At 39.4% G+C, this 12290-nt stretch overlaps 1 protein-coding gene across 1 annotated transcript in view; it reads left to right on the forward strand.

Annotated features, from left to right (window-relative positions):
* Window positions 1-3229, forward strand: part of LOC120047101 (phosphatase and actin regulator 4B-like) — a 32891-nt gene extending 29662 nt beyond the window's left edge. Inside the window, exon 13 of the mRNA XM_038992641.1 lies at window positions 1655-3229. Within this exon, the coding sequence (XP_038848569.1) occupies window positions 1655-1670 (16 nt within the window). The 3' untranslated portion in view covers window positions 1671-3229. The remainder of the gene's footprint in view (window positions 1-1654) is intronic.
* Window positions 3230-12290: the final 9061 nt, after the last annotated feature.

The following is a 12290-nucleotide window of genomic DNA, read 5'->3' on the forward strand; positions in this document are numbered from 1 at the left end:
ATACAAAATGAGGGAAAAAATCCAGAAAATCACATTGTAGGATTTTTGATGAATTTATTTGCAAATTATGGTGGAAAATAAGTATTTGGTCACCTACAAACAAGCAAGATTTCTGGCTCTCACAGACCTGTAACTTCTTCTTTAAGAGGCTCCTCTGTCCTCCACTCGTTACCTGTATTAATGGCACCTGTTTGAACTTGTTATCAGTATAAAAGACACCTGTCCACAACCTCAAACAGTCACACTCCAAACTCCACTATGGCCAAGACCAAAGAGCTGTCAAAAGACACCAGAAACAAAATTGTAGACCTGCACCAGGCTGGGAAGACTGAATCTGCAATAGGTAAGCAGCTTGGTTTGAAGAAATCAACTGTGGGAGCAATTATTAGGAAATGGAAGACATACAAGACCACTGATAATCTCCCTCGATCTGGGGCTCCACGCAAGATCTCACCCCGTGGGGTCAAAATGATCACAAGAACGGTGAGCAAAAATCCCAGAACCACACGGGGGGACCTAGTGAATGACCTGCAGAGAGCTGGGACCAAAGTAACAAAGCCTACCATCAGTAACACACTACGCGGCCAGGGACTCAAATCCTGCAGTGCCAGACGTGTCCCCCTGCTTAAGCCAGTACATGTCCAGGCCCGTCTGAAGTTTGCTAGAGAGCATTTGGATGATCCAGAAGAAGATTGGGAGAATGTCATATGGTCAGATGAAACCAAAATATAACTTTTTGGTAAAAACTCAACTCGTCGTGTTTGGAGGACAAAGAATGCTGAGTTGCATCCAAAGAACACCATACCTACTGTGAAGCATGGGGATGGAAACATCATGCTTTGGGGCTGTTTTTCTGCAAAGGGACCAGGACGACTGATCCGTGTAAAGGACAGAATGAATGGGGCCATGTATCGTGAGATTTTGAGTGAAAACCTCCTTCCATCAGCAAGGGCATTGAAGATGAAACGTGGCTGGGTCTTTCAGCATGACAATGATCCCAAACACACCGCCCGGGCAACGAAGGAGTGGCTTCGTAAGAAGCATTTCAAGGTCCTGGAGTGGCCTAGCCAGTCTCCAGATCTCAACCCCATAGAAAATCTTTGGAGGGAGTTGAAAGTCCGTGTTGCCCAGCAACAGCCCCAAAACATCACTGCTCTAGAGGAGATCTGCATGGAGGAATGGGCCAAAATACCAGCAACAGTGTGTGAAAACCTTGTGAAGACTTACAGAAAACGTTTGACCTCTGTCATTGCCAACACAGGGTATATAACAAAGTATTGAGATAAACTTTTGTTATTGACCAAATACTTATTTTCCACCATAATTTGCAAATAAATTCATTAAAAATCCTACAATGTGATTATCTGGATTTTTTTTTTCTCATTTTGTCTGTCATAGTTGAAGTGTACCTATGATGAACATTACAGGCCTCTCTCATCTTTTTAAGTGGGAGAACTTGCACAATTGGTGGCTGACTAAATACTTTTTTGCCCCACTGTATATACACAATTACATAATATAGATCTTGCATTAACATACCAAGACATTTGTTTCGATCCCTTTAATTGGCTGCTCTTACAGCCTTGGAAAATACCTTTTTGATATGTTGAGTTGTTGTGATTGATCAAATTATCATTGATGTTCTTTTCTTTAGGTTCCACCGGCCTTAGCATCCACCCCATGCTGGAAAGCACTTACTTAACCAGTGGCCGGCAGAGTCTCTGGAGAGGAGTCGCGGGGTCTTGGTGCTCCCTAAACAGACTTCCCTTTTATGTTGCTGAATGTACTGTACAGATCATCAAGGAAGGCCCTGGAATTGACTGAACGGAAAACAGGGGGACTGAGGACCAGATGCAGTATTTCTATCGGACAGTAGGGGGTACCAAGTGCCAACAAAGTGAAGAGGTGGCAGAGGGGCTTGACCGAGAGGGCTGACTAGGAGCCACTCTGCAGATGTGTGTTATCCTTCAGGGTTCCACTGACAACGACCTTTTGCCACCTCTTTCGATGTTGCCTTTTTTCTGGTTTTACTCTGTATGGCACAGTTAACCCATGTTGCAGAGATGTAAATGTAATAACATTACAGTAATAATAGTCATAATAATGACAGCTACAATAATAAACACATTAATAATAAATGTTAGAGACGAAGCTGCAGAAAGAGAATAAGGAGGAAGACGACTGTGGGATTTGCCATTCCCAAAACTGGAAAAGCTCTGGGATTTTTGTGTACTTGTGTATAGATTTCTGTTATTTCTTAGACTGAAACTTGAGAGTTCTAATAATGACAACTGTAATGCATAATATTTTGATCACATCAGAAATTACTGCTTTTATTTGAACCTGTTTTATAGTGTGCATTTTTACATTTGAATCATTTAGCAGACGCTCATCCAGAGCGACTTACAGGAGCACTTAGGGTTAAGTGCCTTGCTCAAGGGCACACCGGCAGATTTTTCACCTAGTCCGCTTGGGGATTCGAACCAGCGAACTATTGGTTACTGGCCCAACGTTCTTAACAGCTACCCTGCCTTGCCTGTATTTATATTTGGCTGTGACGTGGGGTGAGCATTTGAGCTTTAACTAGTCATAGGAAAGAACACAATGAGGAGGTAGTTGGTGTGCTATTCTTTTTTTTATTTGTTTCGTAATTTTTTTTGCCAGACTGATCCCCATGCTGACAGTAGAATGCTGTTTTTTCATATCACAGATTTCTTCATTTCGCTGCATGAGCCAACAACACACAGTGCAATTATTGAATCAACACTTTTTTTAATTTACGCTTTTTTATTTGTGTTTTTTGTACTTCTCTACATAGGTCAAACCATGCAATGCTGCAAATAATAGCTGTTTTGAAATGCTAAGATTATGATGATGGCATCTTAAATAAAACAAAAGTTAAAATGTTATAAATCTTTACAGAATGTATCAAAGTGCAGTTAGCGTAGATCAGGATTTGATGAAAAAAACACAATTAGTGGATTTTACGGTTGACAGGGAATCATTTCGGCAGGAAAATACTTTTTTATCTGGAGAAATGTTACATGCGTTGTATTCTGGCCAGTAGATTACAGAGTCCTTTAATGTACAGATGCATTTAGGTTACTGTTGTGTATATATTGTTCTTCCTTATTATTTGAAAATAAATGTTAACTATAATAGTATTATAGGTTGCTATTTTTCTAAGCACAAAATATTACTGTATGATTAAACACTGCAACAATGGGAATCTTTAAGTGTTCGGTTTTACTTCGTTTTTTTACGAAATTTGGAATTTTAGTAACTGCCTGTAAATAGTCACCTATAATTAAAAACCTTAAATCACTCTTTGAGTCTTGTTGTTGGACTTATGCCGCGTTCACGTGCTAGTCGGAACAAGGAAACTAAAAAAATTCCACTTGCTAACTGTTTGCAGTTACACGTGCCGCGTTCAAACAATTAGCAAGTCTAACATCTTTGAGTTTCCTACTTCCGACTAGCACTTGAATGCAGCATTAATAGCTCACTTATGTGAATAAATATATGCGTGCAGGGTAAAGGGATTGTTCACTCCAGAATGAATTGCCTAATTTAGATAGCGTCCCCGTCCCACCTCCCATCTTCAATAGTGAAGATCCAGCTAAATCCTGTAATTCCAAATGAATGGGACAATATCTAATTCACCTGGGATTCAGGCATATAGCTGAATCACAAGAACCTACAAGTTGATCTGGACTAGTTAATATTTAAAAATAATAATAATAATTTCTGGGTAACTAGTACCTTACTGTAGTATATTTCCATTAAAATAGTTTAAAAAAATTACTTTCTAGCAAAACAATATTTCTCAAGCAAGAACATTTTTGCAAGGACTAATCACGTTTCCATCCAGTTTTTATGCGAGTAAGTCATACCGTATAAAAAAAATCACAACGTGTGATGGAAACAGGAAGTTTTGGAACAATTTTATAAATGCTGCCAAAATTTGCAGCAGGTCAGCTTGGTGGAAACACCTCTGTTGGGAAAATGTGCATATTTTCATGATGCGTATTTTAGATATTCACATGAAAATGTGTCTCCAATTTCATGGAAATCTAGCTATTATCTGGGTAAGGAGGGGAAAACTGAAAACTAGCTCTTATTGGCAGAGGTTTGGAACTCTCTTTGTTATTGGTCTATTAACCAATTTACTGCATGGTGATGTCACCATCGAAAGCTGAATCTCCCACTCATGCAAACCTGCTGATTAGAAGGTCCTGTGTAGATAGCAACTATCAGGAAATGACACTGAACATGTTTTTTCACTCTAGTGTTTGTTTCATCAGCTGATAAAATTTTGACAAGCTGGGCCTTTAAACGCCCACAACAGTAAAAATCCACTTTTTCGAGATGAAAGACGATAGCCAGAGTTTACCCATGATGTTGCACAACGATGTAAGTCAATGTTATCGTTTAAGTCAATGTTATCGTTGGGGGGGATAATTTGTTGAACACGGCACGTGATTAACTACAACCAGTTTGCAAGTCAAAAATATCAGTCTCCTAGTTCTGACTAGATGTGAACTCGATGTTATGCAGTAGTGTGGTGGAGGGTATACAGTTGAAGTCGGAAGTTTACATACACCTTAGCCAAATACATTTAAACTCAGTTTCACAATTCCTGACATTTAATCCTAGTAAAAATTCCCTGTCTTAGGTCGGTTAGGATCACCACTTTATTTTAAGAATGTGAAATGTCAGAATAATAGAGAATTATTTATTTCAGCTTTTATTTCTTTCATCACATTCCCAGTGGGTCAGAAGTTTACATACACTCAATTAGTATTTGGTAGCATTGCCTTTAAATTGTTTAACTTGGGTCAAATGTTTCGAGTAGCCTTCCACAAGTTTCCCACAATAAGATGGGTGAATTTTGGCTCATTCCTCCTGACAGAGTTGGTGTAACGGAGTCAGGTTTGTAGGCCTCCTTGCTCGCACACGCTTTTACAGTTCTGCCCACAAATTTTCTATGGGATTGAGGTCAGGGCTTCGTGATGGTCACTCCAATACCTTGACTTTGTTGTCCTTAAGCCATTTTGCCACAACTTTGGAAGTATGCTTGGGGTCATTGTCCATTTGGAAGACCCAATTACGACCAAGCTTTAACTTCCTGACTGATGTCTTGAGATGTTGCTTCAATATATCCACATAGTTTTCCTGCCTTATGATGCCATCTATTTTGTGAAGTGCACCAGTCCCTCCTGCAGCAAAGCACCCCCACAACATGTTGCCACCCCCATGCTTCACGGTTGGGATGGTGTTCTTCGGCTTGCTAGCATCCCCCTTTTTCCTCCAAACAAAATGATGGTCATTATGGCCAAACAGTTCTATTTTTGTTTCATCAGACCAGAGGACATTTCTCCCAAAAGTACGATCTTTGTCCCCATGTGCAGTTGCAAACTGTAGTCTGGCTTTTTTTATGATGGTTTTGGAGCAGTGGCTTCTTCCTTGCTGAGCAGCCTTTCAGGTTATGTCGATATAGGACTAGTTTTACTGTAGCGGTATAACAGCTGCGTGGTCCCATGGTGTTTATACTTGCGTACTATTGTTTGTACAGATTAACGTGGTACCTTCAGGCATTTGGAAATTGCTCCCAAGGATGAACTAGACTTGTGAAGGTCTACAATTTTTTTCCTGAGGTCTTGACTGATTTCTTTTGATTTCCCATGATGTCAAGCAAAGAGGCATTGAGTTTGAAGGTAGGCCTTGAAATACATCCACAGGTACACATCCGATTGACTCAAATGATGTCAATTAGCCTATCAGAAGCTTCTAACGCCATGACATCATTTTCTGGAATTTTCCAAGCTGTTTAGAGGCACAGTCAACTTAGTGTATGTAAACTTCTGACCCACTGGAATTGTGATACAGTGAAATAATCTTTCTGTAAACAATTGTTGGAAAAATTACTTGTGTCATGCACACAGTAGATGTCCTAACTGACTTGCCAAAACTATAGTTTGTTAACAAAAAATGTGTGGAGTGGTTGAAAAACGAGTTTTAATGACTCCAACCTAAGAGTATGTAAACTTCTGACTTCAACTGTATGTATGTATGTATGTATGAGTGTATAACGTGTATTTTTATAATGTATTATACAGGGTACATTTGGAAAAGAGACCTACTGTAGGGTCTCAATATATCTTCCCTGTCAAAATAAAGGTTAAATAAAATAACAAAATAAACCACGGCCAGTAGAGAGGAAAGGAAGAAGGAAAGGAAACTATGAATGGAGGAAAGGGTTAGAGGAAAGAAAAGGAGTTCACATGTTTGTTGTAGGGATTAACCATGGTCAGTAGATGGCAATAGTATTGGTTTTAGTGACAGGCTAGTTTTAGTCACAGGCTGCTGCAGCTGGATACTATTGACAGTGCATCCCCTCAGCTGATTATCAGCTGTTGTCAGACACAGGTGGGTCTTGAAATACCATTCTCTTCCTCAATAGTGTGCACTGAATTCTTACAAAGGTTGTCTATTATATTGACAAGATATTCGACTGACTGCTCTAACAATGGAAATACATGTTCTCAGACATGGAAGACAGACAGGTGGAGGCGAGATCAGGTGGAACCATTCTAGCCAATGAGAGGGCAGATACGCATGTGAACAACAGACCATAGAGATAGATAGAGGACTCATCTTTGTATCTTGTGAGAGCAAATTTGCAACATGATGTTATAATACTGTAATTGCATCAAATGGTTGTTTTATGCACTTATAACTCTATTGTGTCTGTGTGAACTGAAAGAGGGCCTCTGAGAGATTTAACACTGACAGCAAATTTACGATATCTTTGGGTGATACCGCATTCCAGACCATGAGTTAATGTTTCTGTTCTATAAGGTACCAGGGAGAGATGGCTTGGGGCCAGACCCTGGTTTCTACACAATGAGAACAGTTTTTACAGCAGATACTGTCTGCTGGGAATTATAAGTAACTTTCATGAAAATCTTAACCTTGTGACCCATTCCATACATCTGTTGTTCGTCATGTAGACTGAAGGGGGAGTATCTTGCCTATATAAGACCTGTGTACCTTTGTCTCGGGGCTCTCAACAAATCATCTGAGGGTGATTCGTCGACCAGCCATCATTATCGTAGAGCACTCAATCGATTCACTTAATATGTGTGTGTTGTATTGACCTGCTCCTTTATTAATAAGTGAATAAAGATTTAGTTTAAGTATTACTCTGACTTGTGTGATAAGTTTGCTTCTCCTCATTTGATAGTAAAGAAATTAACCAACACAATCCATGCCATCATAGCGTCTGTGACAGCCACAATGGCGCAGCCCATGCCATCTCCATTTTAAAGTAGTACATTTTTCTTCTTCATTGGCTGATGCGCCCAATTCATAGGAAAGGGAAAGGGGATACCAAGTCAGTTGCACAACTGAATGTATTCAACTGAAATGTGTCTTCCGCATTTAACCCAACCCCTCTGAATCAGAGAGGTGTGGGTGGCTGCCTTAATCGACGTCATCGGCGCCAGGGGAGCAGTTGTTGTTGGGGGTTAACTGATTTGCTCAAGGGCAGAATGGCAGATTTTTCCACCTTGCCGGCTCTGTGATTCAAACCAGTGACCTTTCGGTTACTGGCCCAACGCTCTTAACCGCTGGGCTACCTGGCGAAAACCCACCCAGTTGACTACATTAAAATGGTGGAAGCCCATTAATGGCAATGTATATCCATAATGAGTCCTTCATCCATCTCTGACAACTTTGCTGAAATGCCAAATGCGTCCACTTATATCAGTGCATTCGTAACAACCTGACCATTACGAAACTTGTATTCAATCGAATAAGCCTTAGATGCAAATTATCAATAAAACATTTTGTTGACCAAATTCGACACTATCTCATTAGCTAGGTTTCCATCCAATTGGAGGCAGATTTTCATGCGTTCTAAAATCTGTATAAAGAAAAGATGGGCATTTTCCCACCAGTGGTGTGTCCTAACGGACTTGGTGTGAATAAAAATGACATAGTGCACACCCCAAAAGAATTTGCTTCAGTTTTCATGTACGGAAAAAAACTCTAAAGTTCAATGTGTTTCCAGTGCAATTTCCACTCTACAGATCACAAAAACTGTTGCATTATACAATAAATCTATGTTTTGTTCGAAAAATGTGCATATTTGAGGTATAAATCAGTTTTACATTGCAGCTACCATCACAGCTACCGTCAGAAATAGAACCGAAGCAGCCAGAGTAATTACAGACACCAACGTCAAATACCTAAATACTCATCATAAAACATTTCTGAAAAATCGATGGTGTACAGCAAATTAAAGACAAACATCTTGTGAATCCAGCCAAGTGTTTTACAGCAAAAACACAATATAGCATTATATTAGCTTACTACAATAGCCTACCACACTACCGCATTCATTCATCAAGGCACGTTAGCGATAGCAATAGGCACGTTAGCGATAGGGAATAAACCAGCAAAAGATATTAATTTTCACTAACCTTCATAAACCTTCATCAGATGACAGTCCTATAACATCAGGTTATACATACACTTATGTTTTGTTCGAAAATGTGCATATTTAGAGCTGAAATCAGTGGTTATACATTGTGCTAACGTAGCATCTTTTTCCCAGAATGTGCGGATATTTTTATGACACTCAACTATTCTGACCAAATAACTATTCATAAACGTTACTAGAAAATACATGTTGTATAGGAAATGATAGATACACTAGTTCTTAATGCAATCGCCGTGTTAGAATTCTAAAAATAACTTCATTACGACATCCAGCTTAGTTATAGCGAGAGAGTACCCAAAATCTGGGCGCAAACGACTATTTCACATGTTCGACAGATATATGAAATAGCATCATAAAATGGGTCCTACTTTTGATGATCTTTCATCAGAATGTTGTACAAGGGGTCCTTTGTCCAGAACAATCGTTGTTTGGTTTTAGAATGTCCTCTTCTCCAGTCAATTAGCACGGAAAGCTAGCAAAGTAGCGCGAAGCTCTCCTTCCTGAACAAAGGCACACAACGCAACACGCCTAACGTCCCAAATAAATTTCAATAATCTAATAAAACTATATTGAAAAAACATACTTTACGATGATATTGTCACATGTATCAAATAAAATCAAAGCCGGAGATATTAGTCGTCTATAACGGCAGCTTTTCAGAAGGCAAAACCAGGTCCCTTCACGCGCTCTCCAGAAAACAGAAAACTGGTGACACGTCATGCCGAGAGCTTTTATTCGACCCCAGATCAAGTTATACACTCCATTTCTTCTCTCACTGCCTGTCGACATCTAGTGGAAGGTGTATGAAGTGCATGTATACTGATATATATGAAGGCCATTTATAGGCAGGCCCTAGAACAGAGCATCGATTTCAGATTTTCCACTTCCTGTCAGGAAGTTTGCTGCAAAATGAGTTCTGTTTTACTCACAGATATAATTCAAACGGTTTTAGAAACTAGAGAGTGTTTTCTATCCAATAGTAATAATAATATGCATATTGTACGAGCAAGAATTGAGTACGAGGCCGTTTAAATTGGGCACGATTTTCCCCCAAAGTGAAAACAGTGCCCTCTGTCCTCAACAGGTTTTAAATAGCAAACGTGCCTACTCTGGTCTTGGCATGTGAGTTCTAGTCAATAACAGACACAGTGAGAGTAGGCTGTGGGGTTAGGCTAGTCTACATGATGAGATTATTATGGCTAAAAGCAATTCATATTTGCATTTGTCAAACAGCAGTTAAGCATCGATCATCATGTCAACAGAATAAGACCCTCGATAATTATTGGAAAGGAGCATCAAGCTCATTACCTTGCCCTTTCATCACCATGTGAAGTTCATAATTTATTTAATCTGTAGTCTAATAAATTGCACGCTCTCCCGACAAGTCATAGTGGGAGGACCACACATTGCATCACATGACTCCAAGTTTACTTTAATAGTTATTATATCAATATTTGTGCATAAAAGCATTTCCACTAACAATTCTCTCATAATACATTTAACTGACACAAAAATATCCCACCATGTCGAATGAAAGAATTAGCTGTTGACGTTTTATATAAAATCACGTCGTGATTTTTTGAAAATACAGTATGACTTTTTATTCGCATAAAAACTGTGGATCTAAACATGGTTACTAACTTCCATACAAAAATTCCTCACTTTGTTGGCTTATTTTTGTGGATAGATTTTGGGCAGTAAAACCTCTCGCTTCGCCTCTTCCTCTTTGATTCTACTAGATGAAACGTGTCTACTCTTAGGAAAATGGGTTCTTTGGGGTTCTATATAGAACCTTTTGATTCTTTGGATGAGATTAAAGAACCCTTTACTAAGCAAGGTTCTATATACACTGAGTATACAAGTCATAAGGAACACCTGCTCTTTCCATGACATTGACTGACCAGGTGAAGCCAGCTGAAAGCGATGATCCCTTATTGATGTCACTTGTTAAGATCACTACTATCCCCGCCCTTATGAAGAGGCAGCACGAGCTGATTTCCATACTTTTGGAATATTTCATGATAACAATGTTGAATAACAAATATGGGTTTTTGAGCGAACAATGATGGGTGCAGCACACTTAAGCAGACCAGGGTCCAATTTATCGGCTCCTGTGGATTTCTGGTTGTCTATTGCTAGCAAAGCATCTAGGACTTGCATGTATTTTTCTGTAAATAACCTTAAAGAAAAGCTTTGACTACTGTATCATTTATCTGATCATTCATCAAGTTTCCCCTATTTGCATCCAGAAAAGAAAGATGTTTTGCCGAGGCTGAAGACTTCTATATTGGTCTGCTAATACAGGCAGTGGCGACCCATCATTCAGTTCAACTGTTTAGCAACAAAAAATATATATAATAATTTATTCTGTATATATATATATATATATATTTATTATTTTGTATGTTATTTTGGCATTAATACGTGTCACATATTAGTTTGCAAACAATGTAAAAAATTTTTTTTTTTAAATGTAGTTAATAAAGCCGCATACAAACATGGTCTCTTTTTTGATTTCTTGAGTAAGGCAGCTCCAAAATGCAGGTGTTTCAGCCCAGCTCAGTGCTTTCTGTGGTGGTGGGGTAGCCAGCGGAAAATACGGAGCGTAGGGGTTGGTAATGTTTAGTTGCGCCGTGATTGGCTCAGTGTTGTGTCACTCATGGGGACACTACCTCACTGCAAAATCTATGGGGAGAGCTTTAAAATTCAATCTCTAACTGGGAATTCGAAGTAGGGAACTCGGGCCTCTTTCTGGGACTCTGACCTGAAGATAACTGACGTCATGATTCAACCTTGTTTTTTTTCCAGAGTTGCCAGTTTTCTTGAAAGCACCATAAATCCAGAGAATGCCAGACTTTGATGAAAGTTTGACAAAATTTGCCAACAAGGACCACTGCGCCACTTTCCTGTTCAAGTGAGCACTTCACAACAAGGTGAGTTCAAAAATGTATTGTATGCATAAATTATGTAATACGCCAGGGAGATATGTATACTGTAGCTAAGAAAGTAATACTAAGTGTATGTTGTGTAGTAAGCTGTTAGTTGCCCATGTGCCTCACCCTAATAATTTGGTCCCTTTCCCCTCATAACTTAGCTTACTGTTCTGACTTGGTGGTGCTCATGTAGCCTATAGCCTGTTTTGGAGAAATGTAATCATTGAATATTGTAAGAGCTTTCATTGTTTGCTTATTTGCCCTATTTATTTATCCTACGGTTCTGACTTGGTGTACAGGGAGAATACTGTAAGAACGGCCCATGTTCTGAATTCTGTCACTGCATTTCAAAAGTCCTGAACAAATAGTTATATTGATTACTGTCAAGTGTCAGTGTGCAGCGTTGAGGACGGAGTCAGGCGCATGACACAGAACTGAGTAAAATAACGTACTTTACTCGAAAAGAAACAACCATAAAATTCCACGCAGGGAAAACACACCATAACACAGCAGTCTAATAACACTCAACAAGGAACAAACACGCACAAAACATATTGGGAACCAGAGGGTTAAATAGGGAAAATAATTATAACGTAATGGGAACCAGGTGTGTACAATCAAGACAAAACAAATAGAAAAAGAAACGTAGATCGGTGGCAGCTAGAAAGCCGGTGACGACGACCGCCGAACGCCACCCGAACAAGGAGAGGCACCAACTTCGGCGGAAGTCGTGACAATTACGTCCTTCCTAGCTCGCTCATTAATTTCTTAATCAAAATTACGGATTGCCTCTTATCCGCTTGTCGTTCCCTTATGCCATAGTTTGTACATCTCAATTGTCAGTAGAAACC

This window comes from Salvelinus namaycush, chromosome 5, assembly GCF_016432855.1.
Source record: "Salvelinus namaycush isolate Seneca chromosome 5, SaNama_1.0, whole genome shotgun sequence".
NCBI classification, from domain to species: Eukaryota; Metazoa; Chordata; class Actinopteri; order Salmoniformes; family Salmonidae; genus Salvelinus; species Salvelinus namaycush.